Source organism: Otolemur garnettii, unplaced genomic scaffold (assembly GCF_000181295.1).
Source record: "Otolemur garnettii isolate 467f Iridium unplaced genomic scaffold, OtoGar3 scaffold00063, whole genome shotgun sequence".
NCBI lineage: Eukaryota > Metazoa > Chordata > Mammalia > Primates > Galagidae > Otolemur > Otolemur garnettii.
Genome location: NW_003852458.1, coordinates 9,807,563 through 9,827,409, shown reverse-complemented (window position 1 = coordinate 9,827,409; position 19,847 = coordinate 9,807,563). Strand labels below are relative to the sequence as shown.

The 19,847-nt window shown below is 37.8% G+C and overlaps 1 protein-coding gene across 5 annotated transcripts in view; it reads right to left on the bottom strand.

Moving 5' to 3' along the window:
- Positions 1-19,847, bottom strand: part of GHR (growth hormone receptor) — a 310,267-nt gene that overhangs the window by 4,220 nt on the left and 286,200 nt on the right. For all 5 annotated transcript variants that reach the window (XM_023514999.1, XM_023514997.1, XM_012807116.2 and 2 more), the window contains exons 5-8: positions 17,962-18,134; positions 12,942-13,120; positions 8,531-8,696; positions 6,084-6,174 (exon numbers count right to left, since the gene is read on the bottom strand). In XM_023514999.1, coding sequence (XP_023370767.1) covers positions 6,084-6,174; positions 8,531-8,696; positions 12,942-13,120; positions 17,962-18,134 — 609 coding nt within the window. The remainder of the gene's footprint in view (positions 1-6,083; positions 6,175-8,530; positions 8,697-12,941; positions 13,121-17,961; positions 18,135-19,847) is intronic.

The following is a 19,847-nucleotide window of genomic DNA, read 5'->3' as shown; positions in this document are numbered from 1 at the left end:
TTTTTTTTTTTTAAATGTAGTTTATTGACAACCAACTTTAGTAGTGGAGAGTAAGAGATTTAATTCTATCTGAAGTCAATTTCCATGTCAGTTATAAGGAAGGCAGTTTTAATGCACATGAAAGAAAGAAAAAAGAAAGAGCCAGTCCTCATGGAGCCTAATTCAGTTGTGCTCCTGAGAAAGGGTAGACTGGGATGAATTAGCGCTACATAGTTCACAGGACTCTAACACTATCCCAGCTGACCTCATCAACCAGAGTGTTACTTCAGGGGTCATTTTGGATGTGACATGACTAATCTGACCTATTTTTAATTGGTACAGATTTATATGCAGAATTCTATGATGCATTTATATTTTTTGTTCCAAATATTTACTATTATTTTTGGTTGTAACTCATTTCAATGTCTATCCTGCTTTTCGTGTGCCTTCTTGTATTTCCAGCACTGGCATAGTTCCTGGCCCAGGGAAGGTGCTCAATAAACATTTCATGAATAAACCTAAACAAGTCATTTATTTTGCTAATTAGTGTTACTGGAGTTTATGTTTTAAAATCAGCATTGTAGCTCTGGAAAAAAAAAAGCTCAGAAATGATCCATTTCAACCAACTCATTTCATTGTTAAAATAAAAATCGTCTAAGTGTTTAGACAGGCCACTGTTGGGCAGAGATGGTAACCTGATGGTTGGATATCGGTTGATATTCCACTCAGTGTGAATGGCCAGTCTATTCGATAAGCAATGCATTCTCTGACTATTGGTACCTGCCTTTTTACCTAATCTAAGGAATAAGACAAATTTGAGACCTCTATTGTCCTTACTCAATGTTAAAGCAAATTGTTATTGATGAGTAGCAGATACAGAAATAAATAATTCAATTATTAATAACTGCCATCATTTTTGAATGCTTCTGATAAATGAGACACTGTGGGATATACATTGTACTCAATAATGGATCAGCAAATTATGGCTTGTGGGTCAAACCTGGCCTGCCACCTACTTTATAGATAAAGTTTTCTGGGGACAGAGACATCTTCATTCATTTATATATTGTCTATGGCTGTTTTCTAGCACAGTGGCAGAATTGAGTAGCTGTGACCAAGACTGTCTGGCTGAATATGCTTCCAAATTTACTGACTCTTTTATAAAACAAGTTTGTTGACACCTGTGCTAAATATTTCATTTGGTCCTTATAACTACTAGGGAGGCAGATGATATTATCTATGCAAAGATTTGGAGAATGAAGAAGCACTCTCAATTTACGCACTAATACTTGGCACTGTTGGGGACCTATAGAACATGACTCCAAAACCCAGGCTCTTTGACTGTCATGCTGTGTTATTTGGTTCTATATGGCTAAATGCTTATACCAAATTTTTAAAAGCTTAAAAAAGATGTAACAGAACCTGATCACAGGAAGCAAAGATTCCCAAGTGGCTAAAGTTTGACTCTGTGATGTGTACCTCTCCTTTCTGAAGAGGATGATGCATGTAGGCATGTGTTAGTGGTTTTCTTTTTTTTTTTTCATTGTTGGATAAGAGTTTTATTTTTCACTAAGTCTTTTTTTTTTTATTGAATGGTAACTATGTACATTAATGCACTTCTGGGGTACAGTGTGGGGTTTTCACATGCAATCCGAAATACTTCCATCAAACTGGTCAACATAGCCTTCATGTCATTTTCTCAGTTATTGTTTTAAAACGTTCACATTCTACTCTTAAAAAGATTCACTTGTACCCCTATAAGATAAACCTCAGAAGTGATCCGTCCGAACCCCCTCCCTCCACCCATTCCCCCCCTCCCTTCTCCGTGTTAGTGGTTTTCCAGGTAGAGACTCCACACCACAGGGGCAGACCTGACCCAAGCAAGTCATGCAAATGAATGAAGCAGGACAGTTGCTACACCATTAGAAAGCAGGAGGATGGTGGCAAACTGGAGAATGTATGGCCTTCCCAAAAGGGACAGCTGGTTCTCCACTTCAATATGTACTGCATTGCTAGAACATCAGTCCAGTTTCATGAGGTCCTTCAGTTTTTAAAAATAATCCAGAAATCTGCGAAAATTCTCTATTTTGTAAACACTTTTTTTGTTGTTGTTGTGGAGACAGAGTCTTACTATGTCACCCTTGGTAGAGGGCTATAGCGTCACAGCTCACAGCAACCTCCAACTCTTAGGCTTAAGCGATTCTCTTGCCTCAGCCTCCCAAGTAGCTGGGCCTACAGGCACCTGCCACAACACCCAGCTATTTTTTTGTTGTAGTTGTCATTGTTTAGCTGGCCCGGGCTGGGTTTGAACCTGCCACCCTCTGTGTATGTGGCTGGCACTGTAACCACTGAGCTACGGGCGCCAAGCCTACTTTGTAAACACTGTATAGCCAAATCTTTTCTCCAGAATCAAAAGTAAGTAAAATATAACAGAACATGAATCTGCAGTCTGAATTTTCTCAATTTGCAACTTCTGTTTTGTACTGGTTCAGCTATTTCTTTCCTCCATTAGTAATAGCTCTATGGCTGCGTTACATGATGGGAAGCAATATAGAGTAAAGATACCCTGGTTTGAAACTACATTTAGATAGGAGAAATTTCAAATAGAATATTAAAGGTTAGTATTTACCAAAAGTATCAATCCTAGGCTAGTAGGAATGTTATACTTATTTTGATCTAACCAAATCAATAGTAATCTTTCTGTTTCAATAATTAATCTACTATGCTGCTTAGTAATAATTGATGCTTTCATTGGAGCACAGCTTTTCACATGTTCTATTATTCTTACTTTATCCTTTATAATTACAATAGTTGGAAACTGAAGCCCAATGTTTTCCTAGTGAATACTGGTGTCTGGCCTTTATCCAAGCCCTTAATTATTTCTACTTTCATTTCCATTGTAATCATCTTTCTCTTCACTGCAGGCTCATCTGGACAGGCAGTGAACTTTTCCTTTGGAGGCATGGTCATAAGGATAAATACAGACTCACAAAATTAAATGAAAAAGTTGAGCAAAAGTCATGCTGTGCTTAAGTGACCATACAGACAATGAGACTAGCTGCTATTATAAAGATGCTGTGTCCATGAACCACTTATGCCATATGAGTTTGTTTACATGCATGGAACAAACTAGTCCCCAAATTATTCCTTTAATCATTTAATTATAAATTATCTTACTGGGGAGCATTGGGAACCAATGTGTAAGTACAGAATGCCACAAGTTGGGTTGTCCATAACCTGGAGATTGCCTACACATTTAAAATTGCATATGAACTTTATGGCCACCCTCTATATTTTTCTAGAGTTGAATCTTAATTATCTAGATCAAGACAGGGTCAAGTGGCTTGGACAATGAATTATGAACTCATAAAATTTAAAAGACATGTAGAACCTAAGGCCCTTTACCATTCTAGATTTCTAGGGAAGACTGATATGTAGTATAAGCAATTTATTCTTTGGAGTATCATTTTAATTGTTGTAACTACATGTTTTCTTTATACTGGCTGACAATTGTTTTTTCTACTTTCAAGAGAACATACATATTTAGACAATAGTAAGGGTTTCCAATAGGCTGATGAAAGAAAATTTAATTCTTTCTACAAAGAATACAATTTAGCCAGGAAATTGAGAGTAAAAGATTTCAAATACATTTTACAGTTTGATGGTTTTGATAAATCATTAAGTTCAAGTTCATTATTCACAAAAAAATTCTTTTAGGAAAAGAAGTCATTATATCTAAAAGCCACCTGTGAGTGTATGTTTACTGCCATACAATTCACAATGGCAAAGGTGTGGAACTAACCTAAGTGTCCATCAACTGAGGAGTGAACAAAGAAAATATGGTTTCTGTACACCATGAAATACTACTCAGCCATACCAAAAGATGAAATAATATCTTGGATGAAACACAGGCCATTATCCCAAGTGAATAAAGCAGGAATGGAAAACCAAATACTGTATGTTGCAATGGACACTGGAGACTCAGAAGGGGAAAGGATGAGAGGGGAGTGAGAGGAGATAAACTCCCTGTCCGGTGCAATGGACACTATTTGGGTGATGGGTACACTAAAAATCCAGACAGCACCGCCATACAGTTCATTCATATAATCAAAAATCACTTATAGACCTAAACCTATGGAAATTGAAGAAAAAGATAAAAACTACCTTTTAAAAAAAAGAGTTAATACATTTTCTTCGAAATCTTATTTCTTGACAGGATAATATTTTTGTTTCAAATACTGCTAGCTAATTAAACAACATAATAAATTAACTTGGCCTTCACAATGACTTGTAATTGAAAGCAAATTACATACATGGTGGGTTCATTTTTGAAGTTATGTATAAATTATCCCGCCATCTGTATAGATTAATGAATTCAAATCAATCAAAAGAATAATTTGGCACTTTTGTTATTGGTATTAATTAAATACAGAAATTACTTAAAATTCTAAAAATATACTCTTATTTATTTATTTATTTTCCCCCCAAAACTGAAAATGGTGCTATCCTGATGAATAACAGTTGTTTTTGTAAAATTGGAATGCTGCTAGAAAGTTAGGTGGAAAATGAAATTCTGCAGAGTGCATTTTGCTTCCTGTTGGTTTACATTAGAAAATAGGGTCTGAAACTCTACTGAATATGACTCTTTTTGCATTCAGTTGCAGACTTTGAGTACCCTTGACATTCTAGAATTCTAGCATTCCAAGAATTCTTCTTCCTAATGAAATACTATTTTGAAGTTTACAAATGCTGTAGTACTTCAAAAAACAAATTACAAGCTTTTACAATATATTCATATAGATCCCATTTTGATTTGGAGGTTCTCTTGGCTTCAGCTGGAGAACTTGCTTTCAATTCTAGGTAAGGTAATCAACTCTTGGTTGCCTTAGAACTGAAGGATTTTCTGGGACACGGAGCTTGTGTTGCTAACCCCAGGAGAGTCTTAGGCAACCTGGGAGAGTTAGTCACTCTACTTCTAAAGAGAAGAAGGAGCAAGATTAACCTATGGTTAAAAAATATCCTGAATATAAGAAATTGGCAAATTGTACCAGTCATTTTCCCTATATTGTGTATAACAAATTTCTTGTAATGAATACTGGGTTTCTTTCAGAAAGAAAAACGAATAATAGCATCCCACAGCTACAGCTACAGGGAAACGTAAAGGTCATATAACCCCCGCCCTCATATTATCCATGGGAATATAGGGGCCCAAAGAGGCTAAAGGACTCAGCAAGATAAAAAGTTGTGGGAAAATACGACTGGGAACTCAAGTCTTTTTTTTTTTTTTTTTAGAGAGACAGTCTCACTTTATCACCCTCGATAGAGTGCTGTAGTATCACAGCTCACAGCAATTTCCAACTCCTGGGCTTAGACGATTCTCTTGCCTCAGCCTCCCCAGTAGCTGGGACTACGGACACCTGCCACAATGGCTGGGTATTTTTGTTGTTGCAGTTTGGCCAGGGCTGGTTTGAACCCATCACCCTCGGTATATGGGGCTGGCGCTCTACCCACTGAGCCACAGGTGCTGCTAGAACTCAAGTCTTTTGGCGCCATGAGAATGCAGAATTGAGTCTCTTCAAACTTAGAAATAATTTTAACTGCATTTATAATTATAGATGAAATACAAAATTATACGTATTCAAATATTTTGAATAAAAGACAAATTTGCTTGAAATTGCCATCATATAAAGTATATAAAGGTCTCATTTGAATTATCTAAGTACCTTTACTTTGCCACTTAAATTTGCCTGTATATAAGATGGCATCAGACTCGGTCAGAGGCTCAGTCATAGCCTGGGGTCCTGGAATGAACGGGTAAACTTGTTGAGGACTTGGATAGAAAGGTGCATATCACAGGGCATGCTTAGTCACAGCCTGAGCCTCTTAGTGCCCTGTACAACTTCCCAGATAGAATCTAAACCTGTAAGTTCTCTATGAGGAACACAAGAAATTCAGTTTTCTATAAATGGTAAATGTATAACTGAAGATAAACGTTTCTGGGTTAATTAAAATTTGCAAAAGAAAATATCAAGACACAAATGGATACATACATGAAAATCAAGATAACTGGCAGAAACATTCAAAGAAGACTATTTCATACCTACCTTTGCTGTTTAGAAAATCCAAATACAAATAGCATGGCCATCAGCCCAAATATTCCAAAGATAATAATTAAGAACCATGGAAACCGGAAATCTGAAACACACAAGAATATGTCAGTCACAGAATTATGAATAGGTGAAGCAAAATTTATATTTCACTTTTGTTTTTCACATAAAAATGTTTCCTAATTTATATTCATCTAGTAAAGTCAGTGGTTTCCCCTGATAACTACTGGAACAGAATGCAATGAATTGTTTTTTTTTTTTCCATTCTAAGAACACTTCTTTCCAATTTTCAAATCCTTTCATATTTATATATAAAAAATTCAAAATGAAGAAACAACATAGAGTTGAAACACAATGCATGTTTAAAACAAAAACAAAATAAACTACTTTAAGCTCTTATGTATCCAGGGAATATCATTAAATGCTTCAATTCTAGGAAAAAGGGGTTGCTCGTTAACATACTACTTAAGTAATGCCCCGGTTTTTTTTTTTTTTTTTTTTTTTAAGTATAGTGATTTTTTTTTTTTGAGACAGAGTCTCACTTGTTGCCCTCGGTTGAGTGCCATTGGAGTCACAGCTCACAGCAACCTCAAACTCTTGGGCTCAATAAATCCTCTTGCCTCAGCCTCCCGAGCAGTTGGGACTACAGGCACCTACCACCACACCCAGCTAGTTTTTCTATTTTTAGTAGAGACAGATTCTCACTCCTGCTCAGGCTAGTCTCAAACTCCTGAGCTCAGGCAATCCACCCGCTTTGGCCTCCCAGAGTGCTGGGACTACAGGCATGAGCCACAGTACCTGGCTATGTAGTAATTAATATATTTTAGGCTCCAGATTGAGGAGGTCTTCAAAAGATTAGGAATAGACTTTTTATTTATAAATCATGACAGAAACTTCTTAGAAATGTGGAACATATTTTTTATAGCTTTAAATATACATTTATAATTAAATTACTAAATTAATAACATACATATATATCTCCTATGACAGAAAGATCAGCACTGAGGCTCCCATCTTCAGGTTTTAGTATACTCTGTATCAGACTTGGGGGAATCTGTAAAACTTCTTCATTCCTTTAAGAATAAGTGCCTCCAAGCTACCTGGAAGTTTGTTACCAATATTCCCACCGCAGTGGCAGAGGCTAAGCATTTCTTAATAAAAAAGACAGGTGGGGTTCACCTTTATATTGTTTTTTCTTTTTTAAAAAAGCTTTTATGCTGTAATTGTCTTTTCTCATTTAATAAGTTATTACAATCCCCCAGGGAGATACTATGGGCATTTAAAAAAATTAGTAGGAGAGAGAATACTGTTTTGTATTTTGTGGTATCTATAACCTAATACCAACAATATTTTCAGGAGAATAACCAAAAGCTAGAGCTGCTGTTTTACTTTTTTAACCTGGAAAGGAAAGTACATTTAAAAAGAATCTGTGTTAAATGAATTAAATGCCACCATACTAAGCATGGGCAGTTGTGCTTTTTAAACCAGAATTGTACAGTATTAAATAGTTTGGAAACAAGAAGTCAGTTATCTTGAGCATAGAAAAAATATGATAGAAATTTTCACCTCAGTGCTACTTAGTATTATGAGATTCTACCTGTATAGTAAATACAGAAATGTAAATTTAATTTCTCTGTAGCCTGTGACTGTTTTGTTAACAAACCTTAGCTCTTCAAACCACCCTGCCAACTTTGTTTTCAATGAGGAGGGGCTATTACCAATTCCCATTTGAGAGTGACTACGCTACATATTAACTGCTCATTATTAATCAGTCTTCTTTATTTCTGTATCTAAAACTTTTTAAATTCTTTTATTCTGAAGTCATAGGTCTCATTTTTACAGACTTTAATTCTCTTTGTGGTTTTCCTACATGGGGTCTTCAGATGCTCCACGTCTCCTTTGAGCCTGACATCACTCCTTAGGCCTTCCTCTAGGTAAAAGCCACTTCCCCATTTTCAAAAACCTTATTGGTTTTGAGCACTGGCCTTTGACTACCTATGCTGACTCAATCTTAGACTTTTCTCAAATGTCACACGTACATCCACTCATACAGATATAAATTTTTCCCCCCTTGCCATTAGAAAAACACGTTTTTCTTATTAGACATTCAAAACACACTCATTGTAGAAAATTTTAGAAATACAGAAATATAAAAAGAACAGCATTACCTGCAATTCCACCATCCAGAGATAACCACCATCTTCTCATCTCTAAACTTCCTACCCCAAGAGTTTTGCTGAATTAAATAATTTGGAAACTAAACCCTGCTTCTGCTTTTGCAATGGATAATATCTATTAACAAACAATGAGCTTGCGGTTTCTCACCCTGGCATTTGATGTTAACATATTTTGACCAGGACAATATGCTGAGAGTGCAGGGATGTATCAACTTTTATATTGACAAAAACCATGTTAGCTGCTATTTTAATCTTTTATATTTTTACCTTCTTCACATGCGAATGGGCTCATTTGAGGAAGGGTTACATAAAGCACCTCACTGAAGTCGCCATATTTTTCTGAGTTTCGTTGTCTGGATCTCACACGCACTTCATACTCTTTATCCAGTCTCAACGAGTAGACTGGAACTGATGTTGACAACACAGGGTCCATCTTTCAAGGCAAAATATAAAAGCTTATTGGTTAATGACTCAGCAACCCAATGAATTAAACTCCATGGGTATTCCTCCAGTTGGATTCAAAATGGATTTCTATAAAGTGAGTCATATTTTAAAATGCATTGAGAGAGTTTGCAGGCAAATAATTACATATTCAGAAGAATGAAATTAGATCTTTACCTTACACCATACACAAAAATATACTCAAAATGGATTGAAGACAGATATGAAGTGTGAAACTGTAAAGCTACTAGAAGAAACCACAGGGGAAAGCTCCTGGACATTGGTATGGGCAATGATTTTTTTCAGATATGACCCCAAAAGCACAGGCAACAAAACTGAAGATAGACAAATGGAATTTTGTCAAACTGAAAAGCTTTTGCACAGCAAAGGAAACAACATAGTGAAGAGGCAATCTATAGAATAGGAGAAAACCTTTGCAAACCATACATCTGGTAAAGGGTTAAAATATATAAGGAAATTGAACAATTCAATGGTAAGAAAACAAATAATCCAATTAAAAAATGGGCAAAGGACCTGAATAAATATTTCTCAAAAGAAGACAAATGAAGTCTGACAATTAAATTCACAAACTTGGCACCGTGCTCTTACGTTGGCAGCACTGTAGAAAACACCTCAGGAGGGTTTCATAACCTTGGGATATCAGTGTCTCACGGTTGTGCTCATGTCGACATGTGGTGTCTTGCTGAGTGGTGTTCATTGTTGTCCTGTGTTTTTGTGTGCTGTAGGACTACAGGGCTGATAGACTTTCCAGAAAAAGAGTTCCAAAATTGCTTTGAAGGGTGGACTAGGTGCTGGCATTGGTGCATAGCTTCCCAAGGGCAGTACTTTGAAGATGACTATAGTGATATTCAGCAATGAGGTCTGCAGTGCTTTCTCTAGTATGAGTTCAAAACTTCATCATCAGACCTTGTATAAATGGTAAACAGGTTTCTGAAAAATACTTGCCATCTCTGATCATTAGAGAAATGCAAATTAAAACTGCAAGGAGATATCACCTCATAGTGGGCAACTGTGTGCACAGAGTTGTTAGGGTAGCTATTAAAAATAAAAGACATAGGTTTTGGTAAGAATGTCAAGAAAAAGAAACTCTTGCATACTATTAGTGGGATTATAAATTAGTATAGCCTTTATAGAAAATAGGAAGAGCTTCCTCAAAATATTAAAAATAGAACTGTCGATGATCTATGATGTTATTCTACCACTAGGTATATATTCAAAGGAAATAAAATCAGCATGTGGAAGAAATATCTGTACTCCCACGTTCATTGCAGCATCATTTACAACAGCCTATATATAGAATCAACCTAAGTATCTATTAATGGATAAATAGATAAAGAAAATTTTATATACAGAGCCAAAGCATTCTATTAGAGTCATACTCTTATTTGACAATGTGAATGTTACTTCCTTTGCATTACTATTATTATTATTATTATTGCTTAACATTTCATTGTAGCAATTGTCTGATTTCTTTTCTGAATGTATTTATCTTCATTCATTCTTTACGAGGTTTTTGTTTCTAGTCCTTATCTTTAACATTGTTCTTGTTAGTAAATTTTAAGCCTTTTTAATTTTGTGAAGGCAAAAAATGGAAACCTAATAATCATAAGTATATGTAAAAATAAAAAAAAGAAAATTATATATATATATATATCACAATGGATACTATAACCCTTAACAAGGAAGAAGTCCTATAATTTGTGACAACATGGAAGAAGCTAGAGGACAATAGATCAGTGAAATAAGCTAGGAACAGAAGGACAAATATCACATGATCTTACTTATATGTGGAATCCAAAAAAAGTTAAACTCATAGAAGTAGAGATTAGAATGGTGGTTACTAGGGGCTGGGAGTAGGGTAGAGGGTTGGGGAGATAGGGGTGAAAGAATAAAAAATTTCAGTGAGATAGGAGGGATACATTTAAGAAACCTACTGTACAACATGGTAACCAAAGTTAATAACTATGTATTGTATTTTGAACACTTCTAAGAGAGTAGATTTTAATGTTCTCAACACAAAAAGTAATAAGAATGTAGGGTAATGCATATGTTAATTAGCTTAACTGAGATATTCCACAATGAATCCATATTTCAAAAGATCATGTTGTACACACTTATAATTTTTTTTTTTTTTTTTTGCAGTTTTTGGCAGGGGCTGGGTTTGAACCCGCCACTGCCAGCATATGGGGCCGGCACCCTACTCCTTTGAGCTATAGGTGCCGCCCTATATTATTCTTATTGATCACATTCCATCTACTACTTTGAATGGATCATTTCCCCATGCCTGATTTTGGTTACATCATGTATTGGTTATCTGGAAAATATTGGTTTATGGAGTTATGCAGATTTTCTGAAGTTCACATATTTTATTACATAATACAATAAAGAAGTCAATTTCATTAATATCACTATCACTATCTTCAAGAAAAGTGTCCAAATGGTGCAAAACTACCAAGCTTACAGTTGCAGATAGAAGCTTTCCAACATTCTAATTTTCCCTTGAAAGGTCAAATTTTTTCATTGGCAACGAATACTGTCAGTTGTTTTTCTTGAAGTGACAAGATCACTTCATTCTTTTTTGAGAAGTATTTGCCATCTCACACATGAGTAACCATCTATCAGTTTATCAGTTGTTCTTTCAAGTAAAAATGTTTTGTTCCATGAAACAAAATGCAGCTAGTTCACCTGGTGACTCAGTCTTTTCAGTGCTTTTCTCCAAGACAAGCATGAGTACCTCCGTGTGTAGAAGTTCTTCAAGACAAGCGTGAGTATCTCCGTGTGTAGACGTGCTTTATGTGTACTTCCCACGTACCACACAGGCAGAATATTAATAAGCCACAGACTCAAAGGTTAAGATTTAACAAAATTAATAATTTTTATAGCTTCGTCAAGCATATTCACATGTGAAACTGGTTCCTTCCCTTTGGTGTGAACACATGGTGGTGAAGAATATAATGTTAATGTTAGTAAAGTTGGATAATACTGCCTTGAGTCGTGCCAAGGTGCCAGCATTGCTATTGTATCATCAATGTACATGGTAATGCAGCCAAAAATGGAAATAACATTTTAGTGTAATGTGAAAATAGTATCGACTTTGTGGATTCTTTGGGTGTTAGGAAGCCACAGGGGTCCGTGGCTCATACTTTGAGAACTGCTGCCGCAGCTACCAAGCACGGCGCCTGGAGCACACACTTGGTTACTTCAATACCTGGTTGCTGAACAAATGTTTGATTGTGGCATGGATTCAGAAAGTCTTGTTTGATTCAGCATTTAACCAGGCTTTTTTTTTGCACCAAGTTGCAGAAGAGATATCTAAATTAAAATGACTCTGAAAACAGAACCTCAAAGCCCAGCATTGTAACTGCTCAAAGCTGTTCCAAACTTAACTTCCCTCTAATGACAAAATTGGCTTCTTTTTCAGTGGTTCACTGAATGGACAGGGCCTGGTGTCTTAAAATTCTGGGAGGAAGCAGTGCCAGGCTGCTGGGCACAACCTGACAACTGGCCAGAAACCACTTGGCTTGGCCAGAGCTGTGGCTGTGGTCAGACAGATTTAGAATTAGTTATATTGGGAGCAGCATGATAATCCTGTTTTTCTTCTTCTTATGTGCCATGTGGAATTTCTCTAAGCACTGAGCACCCATATGCTTTGTAAGGAAAGAAAGGGTTCAAAGGTCAACCACTACCATGCTCTCTGCTTGCCTCTGTAGGAACCCCTTAGCTAGATTCTCCTCTGAGGCATGTAAAAAAATATCTCTCTGACACCTCTAATGGATAAGTTGTCTCCCTCCATCTCCCATTTGGAGACACTTTTGAACTCATTTTAATGGGGAAGTCTTTTGAGAACCAGTATCTAAAATCATGGGAAAATATTTGACCATGGTCCACTGCTGACCTTGATCATAACCTTTTCCATGTTTAGCCACATCCCCAAAGACAGCTAAGTGGCTAGTCTATAGTTTGGCTCTAAAGTTAAACTAGACAACAAGAATGACTGGAGAAATCATGTTCTCTTCCTTCCACAGGCTTCTGTATGAGCATCTCCCATCTTATAGGATGTCAAAATGATATTTTATTAATGTGATCAATTTCTTTCAAATAAGAAATTAAGGAGGATGGGCATTTGGTATTAGGTCAAAAGGAAGTCTAGTTATAAATGAGAGAAGGGTTGTTGAAAAAAAAAAAGGTCACAATGTAAGAGGTACTGACATCTTACCATTTTCCATTGAGTTTCATTTACTTCTTTGTATTGTAACTCATATTCCAGAACTATCCATCCTTTTTGAACATCTGCATTGGGTGGTGGTTCCCATCTCACTTGGATATCTGCATGAATCCCAGTTAAACTGATGTTCAGTAAAGTCCAGTTGAGGCCAACGGGTGGATCTGGTTGCACTGTGCAATTCAACAGAGAATTAGCATACCAGGAGACACACTTGATATTAACGAAGCGGTTTCTTCTGAAAAGACCAAATTACTTTATACATTTTGGTTGTTTACACTCTTAATTCTTCCAGTATTCCCATTAGTATAACTCTCACTTTATAGAGTGTACCATTTTTAACTTAAGGATGATCTGTTTTAAATTTTTTTAAAATCCCCTACATTCTTATTTAAATAAAAAATCTGATCACTAAGTTTTATTTTTAAGATCTGCCCTGTTTGACATTTCTCCTATCCAAGCATTACCAAGCCCAACCCTGATTAACCAGGCCCGACCCTGCCTTGCTTCCAAGATTAGATGAGATCATGCACATGCAGGGTGATAGAAACCATCCTTTATTTCTTTTTTGCTCTGATAGTTCTTATTTTAGTTCTGATAGCATTACTGCTTTGGGATTTTGGCAAAGGAATTCATTTTCACTTGAAACTACAGGAATAGAGAGTCAAAAAGACCTATAATACAAATATGGGGCTGCTTTGAATTAGGGGTAGAGGAATATTTTTTCTTCCAAACTGTGTGTGGCCTGAGACAGAGACCTCGTCTTCCTCACATCTGTGTTACTACTAGTCAAGTTTTCCAGCATGCTCTGCTAATGCTCATCTGCATCATGGTCATCTCAGTTCCATGTGATCATTTCTCAAGACATAAGAAGGAAGGCATTGATTATTTTACTCCCTTAAATGGTGAGGATTCAGTGTTTTCTGTCTTTTGCTTAAGTGCCACGTGAACAATTTGAAATAACATTTCTTTCAGTTTTCATTGATGTCTTCTGTATTCTCAGGTGACTCTGTTGCATTCTGCTTCCTAAGACCTTAAAGACCAGGCTGATCAGGAAGATGTAGGTTCCATTATTGCTACTTAGGTCTTGTTATTGAGGGTTTTAAAAATCATTTGTAGATACAGAGTAAAATTTATTTTCTTTTTTTGCTATGCCATATGAAGAAGGTCACCTAGGGAGTTGCAAAGGTCTGGGGACCTACATACACCATTAGGATCTCTTTCTTAGTGGCTGTCAAATCTGGTGACCAAAGAAGAAAACTCTTAGATTCACCCTGAGTGAAAACAGACTTCATGGTGGAGGAGCATGCTATTTGCCTCAGTGCAGCAGACACTACTTTTTAAAAAATGGAGTCCAAATTTGACTAATCATGATTACATTTTGAAAATTGAATTGGAAGGGCAGGCAAATATGGCCAAACTACACATGCCCATGTAATGGCAGTAATGCAGTAAGAACTCGTCCCTTCCGGAGTTGTTGGGGATTGAGGAACCCTAATATTTGAACCTTAATCCTTTAAGTGACCAAACTATAAAAATGTCTTAGAGAGAAGATTTTCAAAAATTTATGACTGATGTTGCATCTTAAAAATTTCCTTTTGTACTTTAAAGAGAGGATTTTGGAGACTTGGTACTACCAATAGGCACATACATGACCTCCATGTATAACCTCTAAACATACATTTATCCGTACTTGAACATTCTTTTGAGATATTTGAAAAGCATCTGGAACTTAACATAATTCCTAAGAAGCCCCGGTCTTCCTTTTCCAAAACTGCTCTTTCCTGTTCCTCATCTCTCTTAATGGGGACTCTATCCCTCTAATTGCTCAGGATAAAAACCACGGAACTCTTCCTTGACTCATCTTCACCTCACCACCTCACATTCCATCAGCTGTATTTTCAAAGCATATCCACAGTCCAGCCCCTTCCCACCCCTGCACTGCTGTGGCCTGTCCTGGCCATTGTCGCTTTCACCCCTCTTCCTGCACTCACCTCCTCATCGTTTTCTTCCTTCGGTCTTTGTCCCCCTCTAGTCTGTTCCCTTGTCTACAATAAAGTGATGATCTTAATACCTAAGTTAGATCATTATCACTCATCACCCAAAATTCTCCCAAGGTTTCCTACCTCATTCCAAGTGAAAGTCAAAGTCATTACCATAGTGTCAAAGTTTCTGTAGATTCGACTCTCTTATTGGAAGGTTCTGGTCTCCCACTCATCTCTGCACTCACTCTGTGCTGTTCCTTGAATGGGGAGAGGCATGCTCCCACCTCCGCATCTTTATACATGTTATGTCCTTTGCTAAAATGCGCTTGCCTCAGATACACACAATTATCCTCTTATTTCCTTCTTTACTCAAGTATCACTGACTCAGGAAAGCCACTCCTGATAACCCTACTTAACAGTAAAATCTCTCCAGCTCTCTGATTCTCCTTCCCTATAATGCTCCATAGCACTGTCGCTCACTGGGATTAAATCCCACCAGGGCAGATATATTCTATCTCTGGCACACAGAACACTGCCTGGCTTACAGAAAGGACATAATAAATATTTGCTGAATGAATGAATCAATGAAAATATCTAACTAACATATTACTTTAAATCTAAAGACTAGCTCTGTGAGACTGTAGAATCCATGGGAAAACTGAGGCTTGTAGTGATTGACATCTTTCTCAAGAACTGCTAGGGCAACTTAGTCCTTTATTCATTTACTCTCAGGCCTCTCGTCCCATGCTATTATGCTGTAACACTGCCTGTTATTTATTTATTTATTTTTTGCCTTGATCATCTCAGTATTCTAACCTCTAGACTGTCTTACTCTGATCTATCTTCCACATTGCAACAAACAATTTCTTTTAAGCTGGAATATAAATTTTGGGGGGGAATTAAAAAGTCTGTGGATACAACATCAATGTCTAAATACTGTCAGGTCATGTGGTACTTCTGCCTATAATCAGAGCTATGCCAGCTCTACACTGAGTAATTCCTATGGTAGGTACTTTATTATTCCCATTCTAAGATGATGGTTCCGGAGCTTGGGGAGGTTTAAAAAACATTCCTTTTATTAAAACAGTGCAGAGTCAAGCCCTAAACTACAGAGAGTCCCAAAGGATCCTAGAGAATAGGGAAATTTTGGACCTTGGTTTCTCCAGCTCACTGTGGGAGAGAGTGAAGAGGCAGCTGGTGTGCGTGCTGCAGGCTGAGTGATGCATTATGTTTGGCAGCAGTGCTATGCTGATGATAAATAAGATTAAGTACCTAACTTCAAGCAGGAAGGAGTCTCAGAAATTGAGGCATAAACAACATAACAGGTGGTATAGTAGAGCCTTGAGAGAGGCACACGGACTCTGCAGCTATTCTACTTACGTTCAAATCCCAGCACTACCTAGTCACCAGATGTTTGGCTTGAATTAGTCATTTAACTGCTCTGTGCCTTAGTTTCATCTGTAAAATGGGGATTATCACAGAACCTGTCCCACACAATTATTATACTGGGGATGTGGCCCTTTGTATGTGCTAGCTATTACTATCTTCAGGTCATTCCTCTACATAAACATCCACAAAATCACTTCTTGGCAATAAGATAAAGTCCAAATTCCTTTGTGGGGCACACGAGACCACTGATGATTTCTCCAGCTGGCCAGGAGGCCTGCCTCACCACTTCCAGGGCCTTGAATATTCTGTGCTGTTTGTCGCTTCTGGGACTCAGCAGTTGCTGGAAGGTACTGTGATACCTGGCAACTCTTGCTCAGACTTTGAAAGGTCAATGAACTGCCACCCTCTCTCCGTGCAGTCCTTCCTCATCCCTCAGGCCCAGTCAGTAATTCATCCCCTTGGCCACCACTTTGGTCATCCTGATTTTCATACACCTTGAGTCTACTACACTGTACTAGTATTATTTGTGTACATGCCCAATTCCCCTCCTTGACTGTATCTCACTCATTCTGTAGCCACTACACCCAGCACAGAGGAGGCATGTAGTATGAGACAGCCCAGTAAACGAGGAGGGCTGGTATTGGCAGAGACAGAGTGAGAACACAGGCCTTAGCCCAGTATTCTTTTATCCCCTTCTACCATCCTATTAGCTACCCCTGAACAGCCTACCCCCACTGATGTTGGGACACCTATGAACTTGCCTCTCTAAACTATGAAATTGGGTTATCTTTTCTGCTTGTTACAATTTTCTTAATTTTCTTCCTCAAACCCAAGCTATAGAATTTTATTTGTTTCTGCTGCCTGGAAAACCACACATGACAGTGCATATCTGAGAGAAACAACAAGGGTTCCATAAGCAACGGATGAGCCTATGTGGATAGATGGTGGGGCACGTTCAGCTGTGCAAAGTCCTTCTTAGATCCTACTTTGCTATTTATACTATTATAATATAAACATGAATATTCTAATTAGAGCTGTTTGTTTAGCTTTGCTTTGTTTCCCTCTTGTGTCCACCTGGTGGGCAAAGAATCATTTGTTTGAATCTTTCATTTAATCCATTAAGGTTATTATTTCCAAACGTTAAACATGTCTTTAAATGGATTATGGCTGTTTTATAATTGTAAAATTACAGGATTGTTATGCATTGTGATAAAGAAAATCTAAGTTTCGGTTATAGCAGTGACAAAGGTCAAAACTCAAACGTATTTTAGTAGATCTGAATATAACCATCTAATAGATAATTAAGAAAGAAGGATTCTTAAGAGTACATTAAGTTCAGCCCTTGCAGTGGCACACAAGCCTGCAATCCAGCTTTAAAGATCTACAGAGAAAGACCCCACAAGGCTCCTGTTCTCTTCTTCACACCATTTACTGCCAGGCTGCTTTATGTGAGAGTCAACTTACATCCCCTTGCCCTTTTCGTCTGGTTCACCAGCTGATCCCCTCCCCAGCAAACTAGATCTCCAAGTACCTAACGAGCACTATTACAGTCTTCCTACTTGATTATATTTTGACGTTGAAGGCTTTCCCACTTACTTAGTCTGAAGCTGTGACAAACAAAACACAAACCTGTGATTTACCTATTTCCTCAACAGAGAAACACTTCTGATCCACTGTACCACCATTGTTAGTCAGCTTGATACAGTAAGGTATCCAAATGGAGGTATACGATGAATTAAAGTAACAACTGTTTTCTCCAGCGGAGACATAATCGGGGCATTCTTTCCATTCTTGGGTCCATTCCTGAGTGCTCCTGAAATGGAAGATTAAAAAAGGATACTCATTCCAAAAGTCGTCCTTTGGGTAAAGTGAGGGGCTTGACAATCAGGTTCAATACATTGGAACACAAGTATTTTGTAAGGGAGTATTTTTCCAACAGCCCTTGCACTTTTGTGGACAATCTCATCAGTGTCTAAAGGCTATTAGCAGGTCATTTGGTCCTCCTGCCTGTGATAAAGGCATTGTATTGAATGCATATGCTGTGCTGTCCAGCTCCTAGATGAAGTGATTCCTACAGTAGGTGCTGGATTATTCCCATTCTACATTATGGTTCTGCATTTTTAAAAATATTCTTTTATTAAAATTTTGCAGAGAGTCAATCTCCAAAATATGGAGATTCCTGAAGGATTCCAGAAAACAGTGAAGCTTTAGACCTGGGTTTTTTCAACTCATGGTGTGAGAAAGTGAGAAGGAAGCTGATATGTGTACTCCAGGCTGAGTGATGAATTATATTCGCATCAGTGCTATGAAGATACAATGATAAAAAAAGTTAAGTCCCTAACTTCAAGCTTCAAGAAGACTCAGACATTCCCATCTGAGTACTCTCTTTGGTATCTTGCACTCATTCCATTGATACTCGATGAGAACTGATTATGCAAAAAACACTGTGCTGGACACTCTGGGGGACACTCACAGATGTCTAAAGAATTACTCCTTCCTCAGGAGAAAAGCCTGAAAAACCCTATTACAAAGCAGTGTGGCTGAGTGCTCGTAAGTAGTGTCTAGTAGGGTTCCTAAGAGTTCAGAAGAGGGAATGAGTTTTCTGGCTTGTCATGGAAGGCTTCAAGTTGGAAGTGAGGTTTTTAGCAATCTTAAAGGATAGGTAAAAGTTAATACATGGTAACAGGGAAAGGAAGGGAGGGAAAAAGGTTAAAGAAGTGGAGTAAAGAAATCTGAACATGAGTGTAGTGAGGGGAGCAAGAGGCAATGGAATGACAGGAAAGAATCTTCTTAAATTAGCATTGCTACTTGGGTGGGTGGGGCCATTCATTCTCCCCTTGTTATTCATTAGCCTATCCGTTGAGGAGGGGATTTATAGGGACACTGACATAAAACCATGTCATCTTCCTCGGAGGAAGAAAGAGGTAGGCGTGGCCCTGTGCATGCAGAGGTGCCTGTGATTGGCAAGCCAGACTGTGGAGGTTTGGGACCACCCCTCTGTGGAGGGGTGGGTGCTGGGAGGCAGTGGGAGATGATGACACCGGGGCCTGGAAGGGAGGGAGGAGAAGACACACACGTTGCCTTCTTTACAGCTGTTTCTCAGGCTGGTCTATTTGACACAAGGAGGAACTTATGCATATCAAGGTGTCCTTGAGACAGCTGCTCCTCATCAGCTGTTGGAAAGAACTTGGGATTAAAATGGCAGAGGCACCCAGGTCTAAGACAGTGAATTGTTGCTTAATTTCTGGTTGAGATTCTTAGCAGTTGCACACTCTTGAATGAGAGGGATATTCATCCCTGATGGGAAAAGTAAATGGCTAAAGGACAGAAGAAAGGATAAAGTGTGTTTGTGTGTATACGTGTGAGTGCATGTAAATGTATTTAGAATAGCAGGGATAAACTTAAAAAATTAGGGAGAAGTGGGTCACTGACATATACTATGGTTAATCTGATACTGATTTTCAAACTAAAGAGGAGTGCCTGGAAGAGCATGGCTTCACAAGATTGCACAGGGAATAAGGCTTTT